At 44.1% G+C, this 18463-nt stretch overlaps 1 protein-coding gene across 1 annotated transcript in view; it reads left to right on the top strand.

Annotated features, from left to right (window-relative positions):
- Nucleotides 1-633: 633 nt before the first annotated feature.
- LOC118400489 (tetratricopeptide repeat protein 27-like) overlaps nucleotides 634-18463 on the top strand; it is a 30852-nt gene continuing 13022 nt past the window's right edge. The window contains exons 1-4 of the mRNA XM_035797410.2: nucleotides 634-810; nucleotides 1885-1983; nucleotides 3991-4043; nucleotides 5840-6005. Coding sequence (XP_035653303.1) covers nucleotides 5973-6005 — 33 coding nt within the window. The 5' untranslated portion in view covers nucleotides 634-810; nucleotides 1885-1983; nucleotides 3991-4043; nucleotides 5840-5972. The remainder of the gene's footprint in view (nucleotides 811-1884; nucleotides 1984-3990; nucleotides 4044-5839; nucleotides 6006-18463) is intronic.

Here is an 18463-nt window from a genome sequence, read left to right as displayed (position 1 = left end):
GGCGCATGCAAAACGCTGCTGGCACCCAGCTATGCATTGACGCAATGTGATCTTTCTCGATAATTTTTGTCTAATGTCTAAAGACTGTTCAGACCATGTGGAAGCCATAGGAAAAGGAATCTGGTTGATATCCCTTTAAATGGAGGGAAGGCATGCAATGGAACAGGGAGCTTTCAAAATAGAAGGCACTTCCTCTTTGGATTTCCTCAGGTTTTCGCCTGCAATATCAGTTCTGCTATACTCACAGACAATATTTTGACAGTTTTGGAAACTTTAGAGTGTTTTCTATCCTAATCTGACAATTATATGCATATTCTGGGCCTGAGAAATAGGCAGTTTCATTTGAGTATGTTTTTCATCCAAACATCAAAATACTGCCCCCTACACTCAAGAGGTTAACCAATGAGTGTATTGTGGTATTCCCAGACCAAATCAAAGCCTGATCATTGTTAGCAGAGAATGTTCAGTGTGCTGGCTCTGAGGGTCTTAAGGAGCAAAGCTCTTTCCCCCTCTCTCCCTGCCTCTCTCTCCTCCCCATTCCCTCTGTTTCACTCCCTCCCTCCTTTCTCGCTCCCTCTCTCCCAGGCAGAGGAGATCCTGCGTAGGGAGCTGGAGAAGGAGTCCCCCAGTCTGTAATGCCTGCTGGGGGACGTGGTGCTGGACCACCAATACTACAACCGGGCCTGGGAGCTGTCGAACCATCGCAGCGCATGCGCCATGCGCTCCAAGGCCCTGCTGTACCTCCGGGCCAAGGACTTCCAGCAGTGTGTGAAGTGCTTCAAGAAGTCACTCCGCATCACCACCATGCAGGTAAACTAACCTCTGATATGGCTAGCTCTGGGTAGGATATTTGAACAATTATTTGAGTCTCTGAAGTGGATTCTTGTCATGTCAGGACTACTCATAGGGTGGAACTCAACTACCTGACCTGCTGGTAACCTCCCTACAAGTGATATTTCCACATTTTTTAACGAATAGATGGATTCAATCAATCATTCAATAGCACTTTAGAGAGTAGGTTGGCACTGTAAAGAGGATAAATCAGGAGTCAGTTTCACCCAGGCCATAGCGGAACAGAGGAAAGGGAAATCATTTCCTGTTTTCCTTCACTCTTCTGCCCTTTGTCCATATTTAATTCAGCAGGTCAGCCAGCAATAGGATGTTTTAATTGAGTTTGTTTTGACATAATGACCCCCTCCATTTTTCAAGGAGTTGTTGAAGTATTGCCACGGAGATATGAGAGCCCTTGTAACCGATCACTCTGGCCATTCTTTGGAGAATGAAGATAAACAGAATATAGGGGAATATACTGTACATGCCAGTCTCCCACCTCCCTTTGATATGAGCAATAAGATGTTGTGGTGAGAGGGGAAAGACACTCGAGTGTGGCTCAGATATCAGAGCTGGGGGGGAAACGAGGGTGAGAGAGCGAGAGGAAAAGAAAGGAAAATAGACGGGGAAGAGGGAAAGAGTCCGGGGGACTGACACCACAGCTGATTTGCATAGATGGGTCCTGCCCGTTAGTTGCAGAGCGGGACCTGCCACTCCCCCCGGGACAGGTGGGCTTTCCTCCAAAGCAAACATACATGCACAGGAGGGACGCAACATGAGCCAACATGGCGTTTGCCCCCCCTCCCCCACACCGTTCCTGTGTGGACCCTGCCAGTGAGCATGGTGGGGAAGTTTTGAACGCAGGACTCTTGAGAAAGTGTGGTAGGCTCAGCACGTTTTTACAGTGGATCAAGGGGGAGAGTTAGCATTTCGCACGAAGATAATACAGGATTCTCACCTGGAATAGAGAAATCTATAAAATGATTTTGCACTCAACATTTAACAGTTTATGATTCCTAAACACTGCTCACTGTGTTTGTCTTGTTTCTACAGCTTGGTGGTTCACCCTAGGCTGTGCCTACTTTGCCCTGGAGGGCTATTAGGGAGCTGCCAGGGCCTTACAGATGTGTGTGTGTGGGACTGGAGCCAGATGTAAGTACATACTATATTACTACAACGCCTTCCTCCCTATGTCAGGCCTTACATCACCACGTACAATGCCTTCAGAAAGTATTCATACCCCTTGACTTATTCCACATTTTGTTGTTACAGCCTGAATTAAAAATTGATTAAATATATTTTTTTCCTCCACACACACTGCCCCATAATGACAGTGAAAACATGTTTTTAGAAATGTTGGCAAATGAACTGCAGAAATATCTCATTTACATATGTATTCACACCAATGACTCAACACTTTGTAGGAGCCCCTTTGGCAGCGATTACAGCTGTGAGTCTTTCTGGGTAAGTCTCTAAGAGCTTTCCACACCTGGAGTCTACAACATTTGCCCATTTATTATTTTTTTAATTCTTCAAGCTCTGTCAAATCAGTTGTTGATCATTGCTAGACAGCCATTTCAGGTCTTGCCATAGATTGTCAGGTAGATTTAAGTCAAAACGTTAACTCGGCCTTTCAGGAACATTCACTGTCTCGGTAAACAATTCCTATTTAGATTTGACCTTGTGTTTCAGGTCATTTTCCTGCTGAAAGATGAAGTATTATTCTCCCAGTATCTGGTGGAAAGCAGACTGAACCAGGTTTTCCTCTAGCATTTTGCCTTTGCTTAGCTCCATTCCGTTTCTTTTTCATCCTGAAAAACTTCCCACTGCGCTTGAAAATATGGAGAGTGGTACTCAGTAATGTTTTATTGGATTTGCCCCAAACATAACACTTTGTATTCAGGACAAAAAGTTACTTGCTTTACCACGGTTTTTGCAGTATTACTTTAGTGCCTTGTTGCAAACTGGATGCATGTTTTGGAATATTTTTATTCTGTGTATCATTCCTTCTTTTCCCTCTGTCAATTAGGTTAGTATTGTGGAGTAATGTTGTTACAATGTTGCTACAATGTTGTTGATCCATCCTAAGTTTTGTCCCATCACAGCCATTAAACTCTGTAACTGTTTTAAAGTCACTATTGGCCTCATGGTGAAATCCTTGAGCGGTTTCCTTCCTCTCCGGCAACTGAAGGACGCCTGTATCCTTGTAGTTACTGGGTGTAGTGATACACCATCTAACGTGTAATTAACAACTTGACAATGCTCAAATGGATGTTCCATGTCTGTTTTCTTCTTCTTTTTTCACCAACTACCAATAGGGGCCCTTTGTGAAGCATTGGAAAATCTCCCTGGTCTTTGTTGTTGAATCTGTGTTTGAAATTCTTGACTGGTTGACTTTACAGTTAATTGTATGTGTGGGGTACAGAGATGATGACGTCGTTAAAAAAAAACATGTTAAACACTATAATTGCACACCGAGTGAGTCCATGCAACTTATTATGTGACTTGTTAATCATATTTTTCCTCCTGAACTTATTTAGACTTGCCATAGCAAACGGGTTGAATACTTATTGACTCAAGACGTTTCAGCTTTTCATTTTTTTATTAATTTGTAAACATTTCGAAAAAATATAATTCCACTTTGACATTATGGGGTATTGTGTGTAGGCCATTGATAATAACAAAAAATCGCAATTTAATCTGTTTTAAATTCAGGCTGTAATACAACAAAATGTGGAAGAAGTGATACTTTCTGATGGCACTGTATAGGAAGACAGAGTCGATCACATGAATGCGCAGTGCGACCATTAAAATACCATTCCTCTCATTTTGTCACTCCCTCTACCCCCCTCCCCCACTCTATTTTTCCATTACTCTCACAAATGCGCACACACAAACACACTCAGACAAACTGAGAACACACCCTTACCGTAGCCCCAGTTATAACACTCTTGTCCTCCAGCAGTCTTTCCAATCCAACTTAATGACCCATACGGCACCTGTGTGCCCAATGCATCGGGAGGGAATGTACTCCTAGAGCACTCGGCAGAACCGATTTCTGCTCTGAGGGAGTTAGTCTTCTGCCACGGTATCTAAACAACCCTGTGCTTACTTGTGTGTAAACTGTTTTTCTCCCTCCCTCTCTTTTTCCTCCTTTAGAACGCAGAGGCGTGGAACAACCTCTCCACGGCCTACATCCGCCTGAGACAGAGGTGAGTACTGTACAGTCGCACCCCCTGGGCCATTAACCTGTCAAAGATTGAACAGAATTAGGACTCTGGAAGATGTAGAATTCAGTCATACGTACCATCAACGAGTGACTGGCTCAATGTTCGAATGTCTCCTGGTTTTGAATTTAGGGTCCCTCAGTCTAGTCGAGAGCCTCCTCTCCCCAGCTCACAAACAATTGACTGGACTGGAGGTTCGCTTTAGGGTGAGGAATTATATTATTGAGCCAACTGGTCTTGGTGGCTCTCACTGCTACTCACTTGGTCACTCACTCACCTGCCCATCCATCCACCCCCCTGGTGCCGATTGACACAAGGCTAGAACAAAGACAGAGGACTCGAACGTTGATGTGATCAGCCCTGATATCCCTGAGTTTCCCAGGCCGCTACCCGTACTGATCAAGGACATGTCACTCTCACAGAGACAGTGAGAGGGAATCGTCAGCCAGCAGGCCTCCATTCAACCTGACCGTATTGATTTTTGGCTGGAGAGGGGTATCAAAGAGTGGGGGTTGAGACGAGATGTTGTCTGTGGAAGGACATTACAACACTTATCAAACAGAACATCGCCAGCCTGCATAACCCCACAGATAGCACTGATTTACACACTAGTGAAACAGATTGATGTTTACAAGGTTGTTTTTTTTCTCACCCCACTCCAACTTCTCTGGTCATTAGTTTGGTCTCGTAACTGACTTCAATGCTTTTCAATTACTTCCCGAAACTCACCGGGCAGTAGTAATGGGAAAGATAACATCGTAGCGCCCTCCTGATTTTACCACAGGACCTAGGTACACCCCTGCTGACCCTGACGAGGGCATCAGACAGATTTGTTAAGCTTAAGTCAATTAGAACATTCTCACCCCTGCAAGATGGGCAGGTTCGCTTATTTCCCCTGAAAACCACCAGCTCTTGCTGGCAGGACTCTCTGTTTGGGAAGCAGGACTCGCCACTGTTTCTTTCTTGGGAAACTTTCCCCCCTCAGCCCCTGTTCAAATCAGGTCTGTGCTTTCAGGCCTGAAATTAAAAAGTGTGGAGACTTCTACCTGGTTAGCGCTTGGGCTAATTCAGTCGAAGCCTTCTCTGTTGAAGAGGCTGGAGCCTGTGGTGTGTGTGTGAGTGCAGGTGGATCAGAGGGAGAGAATCAGGGCGGTTGTGACAGCCCAGCGCTAACTATGTAGCCTGCGTCTCACTGAGGTGTCAGACACAGAGGGCAGGCAGCCATGTCAGTCATGCTTGGCTATGCTCCACCTCTGGACATCTGCTGAAGTTACAGAGATACTGGCACCTCACCTGAAATCGTGACTAATTACTGAACTGTAGAAATGACGGGTAGGACCGAATCCAAACTTAAAGGAATAGCGCGAGATTTTGATAATTATATTGAGGGTAGTTTCGTGAGCCAGTGCTAACTAGCTTACCGGTAGACTTCCAGTCATTGCGCTAACGCTGGTTAGCATTGGCTCATGAAACTACCTTCAACTTCCTTCAAACTGTACATAAACATAATGGTATTCATGAGCTCATCTGACTCTGGGTAAGTAGAGAAAGGGCTTGTTTGCCAGAATCTTGCACTATCCCTTTGAGTAACTCAAATTGGTACAAATATCCCATTGACAGTAATGCATGATTTACTCCAAAGTCTGTGTGCATCTCAACTTTATATTAATTCCATAAGACTTTGTAAGCTGCTCCTGAAAAATATCATGAGCACCAGCCATGTAAAAACACTTCACTTGACACCACTAATTCCAGGCCCTGTCTGTCCCACTGTCTGTCAGGACCAAGGCGTTCCACAACCTGCAGGATGCTCTGAAGTGTAACTACGAACACTGGCAGACCTGGGAGCACTTCATCGCCGTCTGCACCGGCGTTGGAGAGTTTGCAGAGGCCATCAAGGCCTACAACCGCCTCATGGACCTGAGGGACAAATTCAAGGATGTACAGGTAACGATAGTGCCCACGGGCACAGATCTAGGATCAGTTATCCTGAAATCACAGCCTAAACCATTTAGGAGGAAATGCTAAATGGATCTTAGATCGGTGTCAGGGGGCGGTACATGTAAAGAAACCTAGAATTTGAACATGCTGGACCCAATATGCCACCAAGAGCTTGCCTATAATGGCACAGTAATATCCTATTATTCAAGGAGTCGTGGCTGGACGAGGACCTGGTTAATATAAATCTAGCTGGTTTTTCTATGCATTGCAGGACAGACCGGCAACATCTCATAAACTCAAGGGCGGGGATGTATGTCTCTTTGTTAACAACAGCTGGTGCACGATTTTGAATATTAAGGAAGTCTCGAGGTTCTGCTCACCTGAGTTAGAATACCTCATGATCAACTGTAGACCATACTATTTACCAAGAGAGTTTTCATCCATTTTTTGTAGCTGTCTATTTACCACCACAAACCAAGCTCTATAGGGCCATAAGCCAACAAGATAATATTCATCCAGAGGCAGCGCTCCTAGTGTCCGGTGATTTTAATGCAGGAAAACTGAAATCCGTTTTATCTCATTTCTACCAACGTCTCACCTATGCAACTAGAGGGGTCACCTTTACTGCACATACAGAGACTCATACAAAGCTCTACCTCGTCCTCCATTTGGCAAATCTGACCATAACGCTATCCTTCTGATTCCTGCTTACAAGCAAAAACTCAAACAGGAAGTACCAGTGACTCACTCAATTTGGAAGTGGTCTGGTGAAGCAGATGCTAAGCTACAGGACTGTTTTGCGAGAGCAGACTCAAATATGTTTTGGGATTCATCCAATGACATTGAGAAAAGAGTTTGCCACATCAGTCACCTGCTTCATTAATAAATGCATCGAAGACGTTGCCCCCACAGTTACCGTACATACATATCCCTACCAGAGGCCATGGATTACAGGCAACATCCACACTGAGGTAAAGGCTAGATCTGCCTCTTTCAAGGAGCGGGACACTAACCCAGTCGCTTATAAGAAATCCTGCTATGCCACTTCTCAAACTCATTCCACGGAGGGCCAAGTGTCTGCAGGTTTTCTCTCCTCACTTATATTTGATTGATGAATTAAGATCACATATTAGTAAAGTACTTCCCTCACCTGGTTGTCTAGGTCTTAAACAAAACCCGAAGACACTAGCCCCTCCATAGAATGAGTTTGACACCCCTGCGCTACGCTCTCCGACAACCCATCAAGCAGGCAATGCATCAATATAGGACTAAGATCAAATCCTACTGCGCCAGCTTTGGCGCGCGTTGTATGTGGCAGGGCTTGCAAAATATCACAGATTACTGAGGGAAACCCAGCCACAAGCTGCCCAGTGACACAAGCCTACCAGACGAGCTGAATGCCTTCTATGCTTGCTTCGAGGCAAGCGACACTGACCCATGCGTGAGAGCACCAACTGTTCCAGACACTCGCGCTCTGTAGCCGATGTTAGTAAGACCTTTAAACAGGTTAACATTCACAAGACCGCAGGGACAGATGGATTACCAGGATGCATACCCAGAGCATGCGCTGACCAGCTAGCAAGTGTCTTCACTGACATTTTCCACCTTTCCCAGAGCATATAGTTCCTGTGCCCAAGAAAGATTACTTGTCTAAATGACTATCGCTCCGTAACACTCACATTTGTAGACATGAAATTCTTTAAAAGGCTGGTCATGGCTCACATCAACACCATCGTCCCAGACACCCTGGACCCTCTCAAATTCGCATACCGCCAAACAAATCCACACCTACGTGAGAATGCTGTTCATTGACTGCAGTTCAACATTCAACACCATAGTGCCCTTGGAGCTCATCACTAAGCTAAGGTCCCTGGAACTGAACACCTCCCTCTGCAACTGGATCCTGGACTTCCTGACGGGGCCTCTGAGGTGCGTGCTTAGTCCCCTCCTGTACTCCCTGTTCACCCATGACTGTGTGGCTGCGCACACATTAAGATTGCCGATGACACAATGGTGGTAGGCCAGATCACCGACAACGATGAGACAGCCTATAGGGAGAAGGTCAGAGGCCTGGCAGTATGGTGCCAGGACAGCAACTTCTCCTTTGACAACAGTGAGACAAAGGAGCTGATCCTGGACTACAGGAATTGGAGGGCTGAGCCACGCCCCCATTCACATCGAGGCTGTAGTGGAGCGGGTCGAGAGCTTCAAGTTCTTCGGTGTCCATATCACTAAGGATCTATAATGGCCCAAACACACCAACACAGTCGTGAAGAGGTCATGACAACGCCTCTTCCCCCTCAGGAGGCTGAAGAGCTGGCATGGGCCATCAGATGCTCAAAATGTCTACAGCTAAATAATAAATAATATATGCCATTTAGCGGACGCTTTTATCCAAAGCGACTTACAGTCATGTGTGCATACATTCTACGTATGGGTGGTCCCGGGAATCGAACCCACTACCCTGGCGTTACAAGCGCCATGCTCTACCAACTGAGCTACAGAAGGACCACAGCTCAGCTGCACCATAGTGAGCGTCTTGACTGGCTGCATCACCACTGTGTTTGCGAACTGCTTGGCATCCGACCTCAAGGCACTACAGAGGGTAGTGCATACGGCCCAGTACATCATCCAGGTGGTGTCAGGCCCAAAAAAATGTATCCAGCCACCAAGACTCCAGCCACCCAGCCACAAACTGTTCTCTCTGCTACCGCACAGCAAGCCGTACCAATGCACCAAGTCTGGAAGCAACAGGACCCTGAACTGCGTTTACCCCCAAGCCATAAGACTTCTAAACAAGTTTGATAAATATAAATATATATATATTTAAATATAGATCGATCGATATATATATATATATATATATATATATATATATATATCATTGTTATTTTTACTCTATTTATATTTGTTATTCTCTGTCAACTCTGCATTGGAAAAGGACCTTAAGTAAGCATTTCACTGTTAGTCTACACCTGTTGTCTATGAAGCATGTGACATAAAATTGGATTTGATTTCACCATACACCTCATCTGCTTGTTCTACCGAGCTGCCCCTCTAATAATGCGTGTTTAACAGTAGCCGCGCAGGTCTTCCGGAGGAGGAGGAGCGACGGAGAAGTCTCAGCCGTGTCATTTGGGATTCAGCCTCCATAATTTACCAGGGCACAGAAGGGTGCACTCAACCTCCTCTCTCCGCCTCTTAGCTCCATCACAAAACCCAGGGCCACCCAGAGAATGAACCCAGGGGAATGAAAAATATGAGGGAGGTTGTAATCTGTTTGAGAAAAGCCACCGCCACCTGCTACCACCTCTTTAATACTGAAATCACTTGGGTCAGGGAGCCCGATCATTCGGAGACCTGAACCTTCTAGACCTCCATGACAACACACCACTTGAACACCAGTCTCTTATTTTGCTGAGGCTCTTATCCCCACGATGTCTAATGGAATGTCAGGTGTCGATATTGAAATGGGATCCGTAGGACCCTGCTCACATTCTCTGAAGATGTCCCTGCAAAATGTCCACGCCAATAGTTGTACCCTGCCTGCTAGGCTTATCAGGGACTTTCATTTGGTTTAATTTTCAAAAATGTACATGTACAATCAGTGAATCATCGCCGGCTAATTAGAAATCCACCGACGCATACTAAATAGAAACTTTACCCGGCGACTTCGAATAAACAAGTCCTAACATCGCCACTGAGCAGAACAGCCTTCAGAGCAATTCACTTTAAAGATGTTTCAGTCTGAATGTGAACACTCTAAATAACAAACAGATCTTTAGATGTCTGGAGGTTGGGGCTGGGTGCTCCTGGGTGCACAGTCATAATACCCAGCCCTTGCTTCGTCTTGCACCGCCACTGTCGTGCCACTTAACATTCACAGCCATGTTTGGAGCTGTCTCATTGCCTTTCCTAATTAGCTTGGCAAAGTCGGTAGGGGTTTGCTCAAAAAGTGTTATTTTACTTTCCTTTCCTGCCCGCTCTCCCTCTTTTACTCTTCTTTCGCTCAATGGATTCATTTATGCTTGGCAAGATGCTAGTGCCTCATAAATTAGGGTCGGAGATGTAAAAGCACACAAGTTGAAAAGGTCACAACCAGCCACCCGCTGTTGAGAAGGATATGTCCCAGTAATTGGGATCTAGATTCACATTCTTTAACTGTTTTCCCACAGTCTTCATTCTCTTTATTTTGCCTTCTGCCCTTTACTCTCTGGGTTGCGTAAGGAGGATGGGTCAGTTCCTAAGGCCCCAGCTTATTTGGCTTTTGAGCATCAAATTAAAATGTGTTCCCATCCGGTTTATGAGTGCTTACTGTGGTTGTCTGATACCCTAGCCCCTCTCCACTCACACAATGTGCATAGTTTGGTGGGGCTATTTGAGTTGCTGACATTGTAAAGTCTCTTTTACCCCCATGCCATGCCCCTCCTCCCTTCCTCAACTCAGCACTGTTTCATTTAAAAGCGCTCGTATTTTTAGCGTAGGCTATATTCGGCACCCTATTTTTAGGCATGCCTGACTCGCGTCATTGAATTGTATTTTGAATTGTTTGAAGAGAGGCGGCAGTTAACGTCGTACCTCCTAAAGCCACTTCATTACATCTATTCTTGGAAGTGCTTGTATGTCACCAATGTCTTTTCCTTTCCCCTCCTTCACTTGTTCTGACCCCATATTTTGTTTATTTTCTTCCATTTTGTTTGCTTCCTGTGACTGTTTTTCGTGTATACTGGACTGCATGTCAGAGTGGGAGAGAGTATTTTACAACTGTACTCCCTATGGGCCATGACCAGGGCTCTGCAGTTTATTAAATGCATTGGTAGCACTCGTGCTCCCAACTTAAAGCGAGGAGCACAACATAACATTTGGAGCACCAGAAGATGGTCATATTTTGAAATTGATTGGTATATAGCATGTATTGAGCCTTTATGAATTCTAGCTACTTGTGAAGCACATGTTGTGCCCTAAAAACGAATCTGTAGCACTGTAAAGACGCTTGTTTATTATAAAAGCTACAGTGTTGATATCTGTCATTGAGAGAAAGTCATTGGTGGAATATTAGGTTTCTACATTGTGTAAATGAAATTGAGATTCATTACATTTGATCCCTAAAAAAGAAACAATATTCATTTTAAACTAAAGGTTTGTAATGTACATTTGGACGTTTGACATTCTGAAACAAAGGACTTTGACGTCAGTAGGGCAAACAGGCAAGCAACTGCAGCAGAATTCAGATGGACCTGCCTATTCATTAATATAGGCATCTGAAATAAAAAATAAATGTCTTGAGCATCCACATGTGATTGGCCTATGATTTGCGCTTCACATTCGCAACATTGATCATGCAATGCATGCATGCACTAAATTGGTAGCTTTAATCTTTTTGCGTAATAAGCACAGTTGAAAAATGTATCAAATGAATTTACTGGAACATGACAGCCAACCAAATGTAGGATACCTCATTTGAACCACTTAGTGCTACTTATAGATTTATTGAAATGACCGTAACAGTAATTGAAAGTTGGCTATGGCGCTGAAAATGTGGAGACGAGGGCGCACAAGTCTATTACAAGCGGCGTCTAGCTAAACAGGAGAATGGCGCATTTCCGTGTACACCAGCTCTGCACCGTTTCTGTAATCGACATAACTGCATCTACCTATTCATTATGGTAGCTAGCTAGATAAAATAGCCAGTGCGTTGTTAACTTTATCAGCAGTAGGCCTACATTTTGAGAGGTGGGACATTTTAGCACCATAGCCCCGGTGCCCAGTGGTCCCATCGTGGTCTGCAAACTCCTCTCTCTGCTCATGCGCTGTGCTGTCCCTCCAATAATGGCTTGAATAATGGGCTGGTCCGAGGAGTTTTCGAGAGACCATTTTCTCTTGGGCACTCGGGTAATCATTACCACAATTGCGATTATGTATTTATTTGTATTTATTTTTTCTTCCCGTTGCTCCCAAAATAAAATGTCACGTTGCACAGCAAAATATTTAGGAGCATATACGACCAAAATGGTTGCGCTTTCAAGCCATGGCAATGATGCATTCCTCTTCTATGGAATGCAGAGGATAATCAACTCTAGAGTTGCTTGAGTGACTTACGAGGACCTCTGTCACATACGCTCTGTATTTTCCTTATCCACAGGGTCCTAGTGAGAAATGATGGGTTAAGTTAAATCAGCCGTCTATGAACACACACTCACGCATTCCTTTAAGACAGAGAAAATAATTAACGTTTTTTTCTTTCCCTTGTTCTAAATCTAGGAAGTCTCATTCAAAATGGATCAAATCTCACTTTACTGTGCTCTCGTTACTCCGCGTACATCAAACCTTGACTGCGTTTTCCCATCTCGCTCATTCCCCGTGGGAGGATATTACTTTTCCTCTTAATTTCACGCTATAACAGGATACAGAACGAATCTGGGAGAGCGATCCATTCAATTTCCCCCATTTAATTTTCCCTCACTTTTTTTCTGAATTGACCACATAGCGAAACCATCATAAACCGTCCCATTTAGGGATTTAATTTGTTACACATTTTCATCGAAATCGACACTCAGATGAATCCTGTCTGAGACCTTCCAGGCAAAAATTAGCTTCAGACGCTGAGGTGTCCCAGTGGCAGAAGAGAGCTGTCAATCAACATTAACACTAATTTACCCAGCACCGCCCCCCTTGATTTTCCTCCAACAAACAGACTCCCATCAACGACTGTGCCAGTATGGCAGCTAACTGATAAGTCAGACCAACCCCTTCTCAGAGCCAGTAGACAGAGGGAAACCGTGTTTATGGGTGTTAGCATGCCTTTCACAGCTTTCTACTGTGACATATTTATTGTACCCTGCCTCTCACTGCATTATCTCACATACACACTGATAGACTTTTTTCTCCCTCTGGCCCACAGACACACAGTGGTAAGAAAAGTATATGAACTCTGGTATTACCTAGATTTCTGCATAAATTGGTCATCAAATTTGATCTGATCTTAATTTAAGTCACAACAATAGACAAACATAGTGTGCTTAAACTAATAACACACAAATTATTGTATTTTTCTTGTCTATATTGAATACATCATTTAAACATTCACAGTGTAAGTTGGGAAAAGTATGTGAACCCCAAGGCTAATGACTTCTCCAAAAGATAATTGGAGTCAGGACTCAGCTAACCGAGAGTCCAATCAATGAGACGAGATTGGAGATGTTGATTAGAGCTGCCTTGCCCAATAAAAAACTATTCACGAGAAGCATTGCCTGATGTGAACCATGCCTCGAACAAAAGAGATCTCAGAAGACCTAAGATTAAGAATTGTTGACTTGCATAAAGCTGGAAAGGGTTACAAAAGTATCTCTAAAAGCCTTCATGTTCATTAGTCCACGGTAAGACAAATTGTCTATAAATGGAGAAAGTTCAGCACTGTTGCTACTCTCCCTCGGAGTGGCTGTCCTGCGAAGATGATTGCAAGAGCACAGCTCAGAATGCTCAATGCGGTTAAGAAGAATCCTAGAGTGTCAGCTAAAGACTTAGAGAAATCTCTGAAACATGCCAACATCTCTGTTGACGAGTCTACGATAAGTAAAACACTAAACAAGAATGGTGTTAATGGGAGGTCACCATGGAAGAAGCCACTGCTGTCCAAAAAAAACATTGCTGCAAGTCTGAAGTTTGCAAAAGATCACCTGGATGGTCCACAGTGCTACTGGCAAAATATTCTGTGGACAGATGAAACTACAGTTGAGTTGTTTGGAAGTAACACACAACACTGTGTGTGGAGGAAAAAGGCACAGCACACCAACATCAAAACCTCATCCCAACTGTAAAGTATGGTGGAAGGAGCATTATGGTTTGAGGCTGCTTTGCTGCATCAGGGTCTGGACAGCTTGCTATCATCGACGGAACACTGATTTCCCAAGACATTTTTCAGAAGAATGTAAGGCTATCTGTCCGGCAATTGAAGCTCAACAGAAGTTAGGTGATGCAACAGGACAATGACCCAAAACACAGAAGTAAATCAACAACAGAATGTCTTCAACAGAAGAAAACACACCTTCTGGAGTGGCCCAGTCAGAGTCCTGACCTCAACCCGATTGAGATGCTGTGGCTTGACCTCGAGAGCAGTTCACAACAGACATCCCAATAATATTGCTGAACTGAAACCGTTTTGTAAAAAAGAATGGTCCAAAATTCCTTCTGACTTTTGTGCAGTTCTGATCCGCAACTACAGAAAACATTTGGTTGAGGTTATTGCTGCCAAAGGAGGGTCAACCAGTTATTGAATCCAGGGTTCACATACTTTTCCCACCCTGCACTGTGAATGTTTACACAGTGTGTTCAATAAAGACATGAAAACATATAATTGCTTTTGTTATTAGTTTACGCAGTCTGTGTTTGTCTATTGTTGTGACTTTGATGAAGATCAGATCAAAATTTCTGACCAATTTATGCGAAAATCCAGGTAGTTCCAAAAGGTTCACATACTTTTTCTTGCCACTGTATACACTGGCACCTATCTGAGGGTCAGGAGAGGGGTGTAGGGAGATATTTGCCACACCGTTATGGTATACAGAATTACATTTGTTCCAGCTTCTGAGGACCTGCTCATATATTGAAAGTTTACATTTTAAACACAGAGGTGGGGGAGAGGTTATTTTACATTTTTAAATTGAATCCTTATTTAACTAAGCAAACAAAATCTTATTTACAATGACGGCCAAACCCGGACAATGCTGGGCCAGTTGAGACTCCCAATCACGACCGGATGTGATACAGCTTGAACTTACACTGTGAAAACTTGGAGCACCCATGAGACTCTGAAGACGAGTCATTTGTTACACGTGAGTGTTGAGAAGGGGAATAAAACGTTTTAAAAATCAGAACTCCCGTGGAATGCCAATAGGTAGTGAGCTGTAGTGAAAGGGGGAGAGAATCCTGGATTCCACATACTTTTGTAGGTGTCTGGGTGGCTTGACTATCAGTTGTATGATTAGGGTGGTAGTGAGGAGAGGAGTCTGGTTTGGACCAGATCCAACCCTCTGGTTTAGTGTGAACGGGGCCTTTCCACTCCCTCCTGCCTGTTGATGTTCACACCACTTGAAGCTATCAGATCCACTTCCTTACAGATTCTCTTCCTCCTCCACCGGCGGGCAGGCCACAGTCAACTGGAGACAAAACAATAATATAGGCGCGCATTAGCAGAGGCAGTGTTGCCCGCCCGCCATCTGCGTGCAGCTGAACTGACAGCCCATTTAACTAAAAGCTGGGTCATTTGATCACTTGGTGTCAAGACTCTCTGGGGTGGAGTCTTTAAACGGCCTCTTTAGACGTGCAGTTTGGGAAGAGATTTTCAAACACACAATCATACTACAAGAAATGCATTGGCTCTGTTGATTCAGTCACTGTGAAGGTGAAATCCCTCCCTGTGAGTGGTTGTATGGATATGTACTGTAGGCTAGAGGTGTCATGTTTGGCTGAAATGTTACTGTGAACAATCAAAAGTGGGATACAGTAAAAAATTATTTTAAAAATCCTTAGCTCAGCAAGGAGCTTTCTGTTAGTTCCACAACTTCAACGGGAGCAGGCCTAGCTGACTTCTGGGAAACCACTCGCACAGGCACGCGTGTGGGAGACATGCACACACTCTCAAAGTCTAGCATGGGGACACCCACACACACGCACACCAATACATAGGGAGACACACACAACTCGCAGTTTAACCCCACATACTACCCACACACAAAGGTAGCCTAGTGGTTAGAGCATTGGGCCAGTAACCGAAAGGTTGACGGATCGAATCCCTGAGCTGACAAGGTAAAATAAAATGTTCTGCCGCTGAGCAAGGCAGCTAACCCACTGTTCCCCGGGCGCCGAAGACGTGGATGTCGATTAAGGCAGCCCCCGCACCTCTCTGATTCAGAGGGGAAAGGTTAAATGCGGAAGACACATTTCAGTTGAAGGCATTCAGTTGTACAACTGACTAGGTATCCCCCCTTTCACAAACCCCTCCATTCCAGACCACAAATACCCACACACACACTGCCCAGATATGCATGATGAGACACACACATACTACACAAACACAGGGGAGATATCTCCAACCCTTAGGCCCCACCTTTCATCCATTTGAGGTCTCTCGCGCCTTTCCCCTACCTCTACTGAGCGTGCTCAGACTGGAGTGTTGGTATTCAATGTAGTGCATGAGGGCTTCATAAATAACATTCCCCTGTACAGACAGAATGAGGCCCAGAACGCTGCTGCACTTCCTGGCTTTTAGTGGAGCACATGGACAGACGTTTTGAGGTCTGTTTGAGGTCTCTTATTTTGAGTGAGATCATCCTCTACTGTCTCGCCCGCTCGTTGCTTATGGAACACAAATAGGTAACTGCCAAAATAAAGGAAACACCAATGTAAAGTGTCTTAATAGGGTTTTGGGCCACCACGAGCCAGAACAGCTTCAATGCACCTTGGCATAGATTCTACAAGTGGGGGGGTCTCAGGTGCCGCTCCAGAATCTCCCATAAGTGTTCAATTGGGATGAGATCTGGTGACCAAGACGACAATGGCATATGGTTTACATCATTTTCATGCTCGTCAAACCATTCAGTGACCACTCGTGCTCTGTGGATGGGGGAATTGTCATCTTATCGAGGCATAGCCATGGTAGCGAAAAAAAATGGCCTGCGCATCATTTTTATGCATGACCCTAAGCATGATGGGGTGTTAATTGCTGCTTTCAATATACCTTGTATCCCTTATTTACTCAAGTGTTTCTATTATTTTGTCAGTTACCTGTATGTTGGTGTTTGGGTTACTACATGATTCCATAGTTTTGATGTGTTCACTATTATTCTACAATGTAGAAAATGGTAAAAAAATAAAGAAAATCCCTGGAAGGAGTAGGTGTGTCCAAACGTTTGTGTGTGTGTATACAGTTGAAGTCGGAAGTTTACAAACACTTAAGTTGGTGTCATTAAAACTCGTTTTTCAACCACTCCACAAATTTCTTGTTAACAAACTATAGTTTTGGCAAGTCGGAGAGGACATCTACTTTGTGCATGACAAGTCATTTTTCCAACAATTGTTTACAGACAGATTATTTCACTTATAATTAATTGTATCACAATTCCAGTGGGTCGAAGTTTACATACACTAAGTTGACTATGCCTTTAAACAACTTGGAAAGTTCCAGAAAATGATGTCATGGCTTTAGAAGCTTCTGATAGGCTAATTGACATAATTTGAGTCAATTGGAGGTGTACCTTGGGATGTATTTCAAGGCCTGCCTTCAACCTCCGTGCCTCTTTGCTTGACATCATGGGAAAATCAACAACAACAACAAATTGTGGATCTCCACAAGTCTGGTTCATCCTTGGGAGAAATTTCCATACGCCTGAAGGTACCACGTTCATCTGTATAAACAATAGTACGCAAGTATAAACACCACGGGACCACGCAGCCGTCATACAGCTCAGGAAGGAGATGTCTCCTAGAAGATGAACGTACTTTGGTGCGAAAAGTGCAAATCAATCCCAGAACAACAGCAAAGAACCTTGTGAAGATGCTGGAGGAAACAGGTACAAAAGTATCTATATCCACAGTAAAATGAGTCCTATAATCGACATAACCTGAAAGGCCGCTCAGCAAGGAAGAAGCCACTGCTCCAAAACCACCATTAAAAAAAAAGCCAGACTACGGTTTGCAACTGAACATGGGGACAAAGATCGTACTTTTTGGAGAAATGTCCTCTGGTCTGATGAAATAAAAATAGAACTGTTTGGCCATAATGACCATCATTATGTTTGGAGGAAAAAGGGGGGGGGGGGGCTTGCAAGCCGAAGAACACCATCCCAACCGTGAAGCACGGGGTTGGCATCATCATGTTGTAGGGGTGCTTTGCTGCAGGAGGGACTGGTGCACTTCACAAAATAGATGGCGTCATGAGGAAGGAAAATTATGTGGATATATTGAAGCAACATCTCAAGACATTAGTCAGGTAGTTAAAAGCTTGGTCACAAATGGGTCTTCCAAATGGGCAATGACCCCAAACATACTTCCAAAGTTATGGCAAAATGGCTTAAGGACAACAAAGTCAAGGTATTGGAGTGGCCATCACGAAGCCCTGACCTCAATCCTATAGAAAATTTGAAAAAGCGTGTGCAAGCAAGGAGGCCTACATACCTCAGTTACACCAGCTCTGTCAGGAGGAATGGGCCAACATTCACCCAACTTATTGTGGGTAGCTTGAAGAAGGCTAACCGAAACGTTTGTCCCAAGATAAACATTTTAAAGGCAACGCTACCAAATACTAATTGAGTGTATGTAAGCTTCTGACCCACTAGGAATGTGATGAAAGAAATAAAAGCTGAAATAAATCACTCTCTCTACTATTATTCTGACATTTCACATTCTTAAAATAAGGTGGTGATCCTAACTGACCTAACACAGGGAAATGTTACTTGGATTAAATGTCT

The sequence above is a fragment of the Oncorhynchus keta genome, chromosome 2, assembly GCF_023373465.1.
Source record: "Oncorhynchus keta strain PuntledgeMale-10-30-2019 chromosome 2, Oket_V2, whole genome shotgun sequence".
Lineage (NCBI taxonomy): Eukaryota > Metazoa > Chordata > Actinopteri > Salmoniformes > Salmonidae > Oncorhynchus > Oncorhynchus keta.
This window is presented reverse-complemented; position numbering and strand designations above follow the sequence as displayed.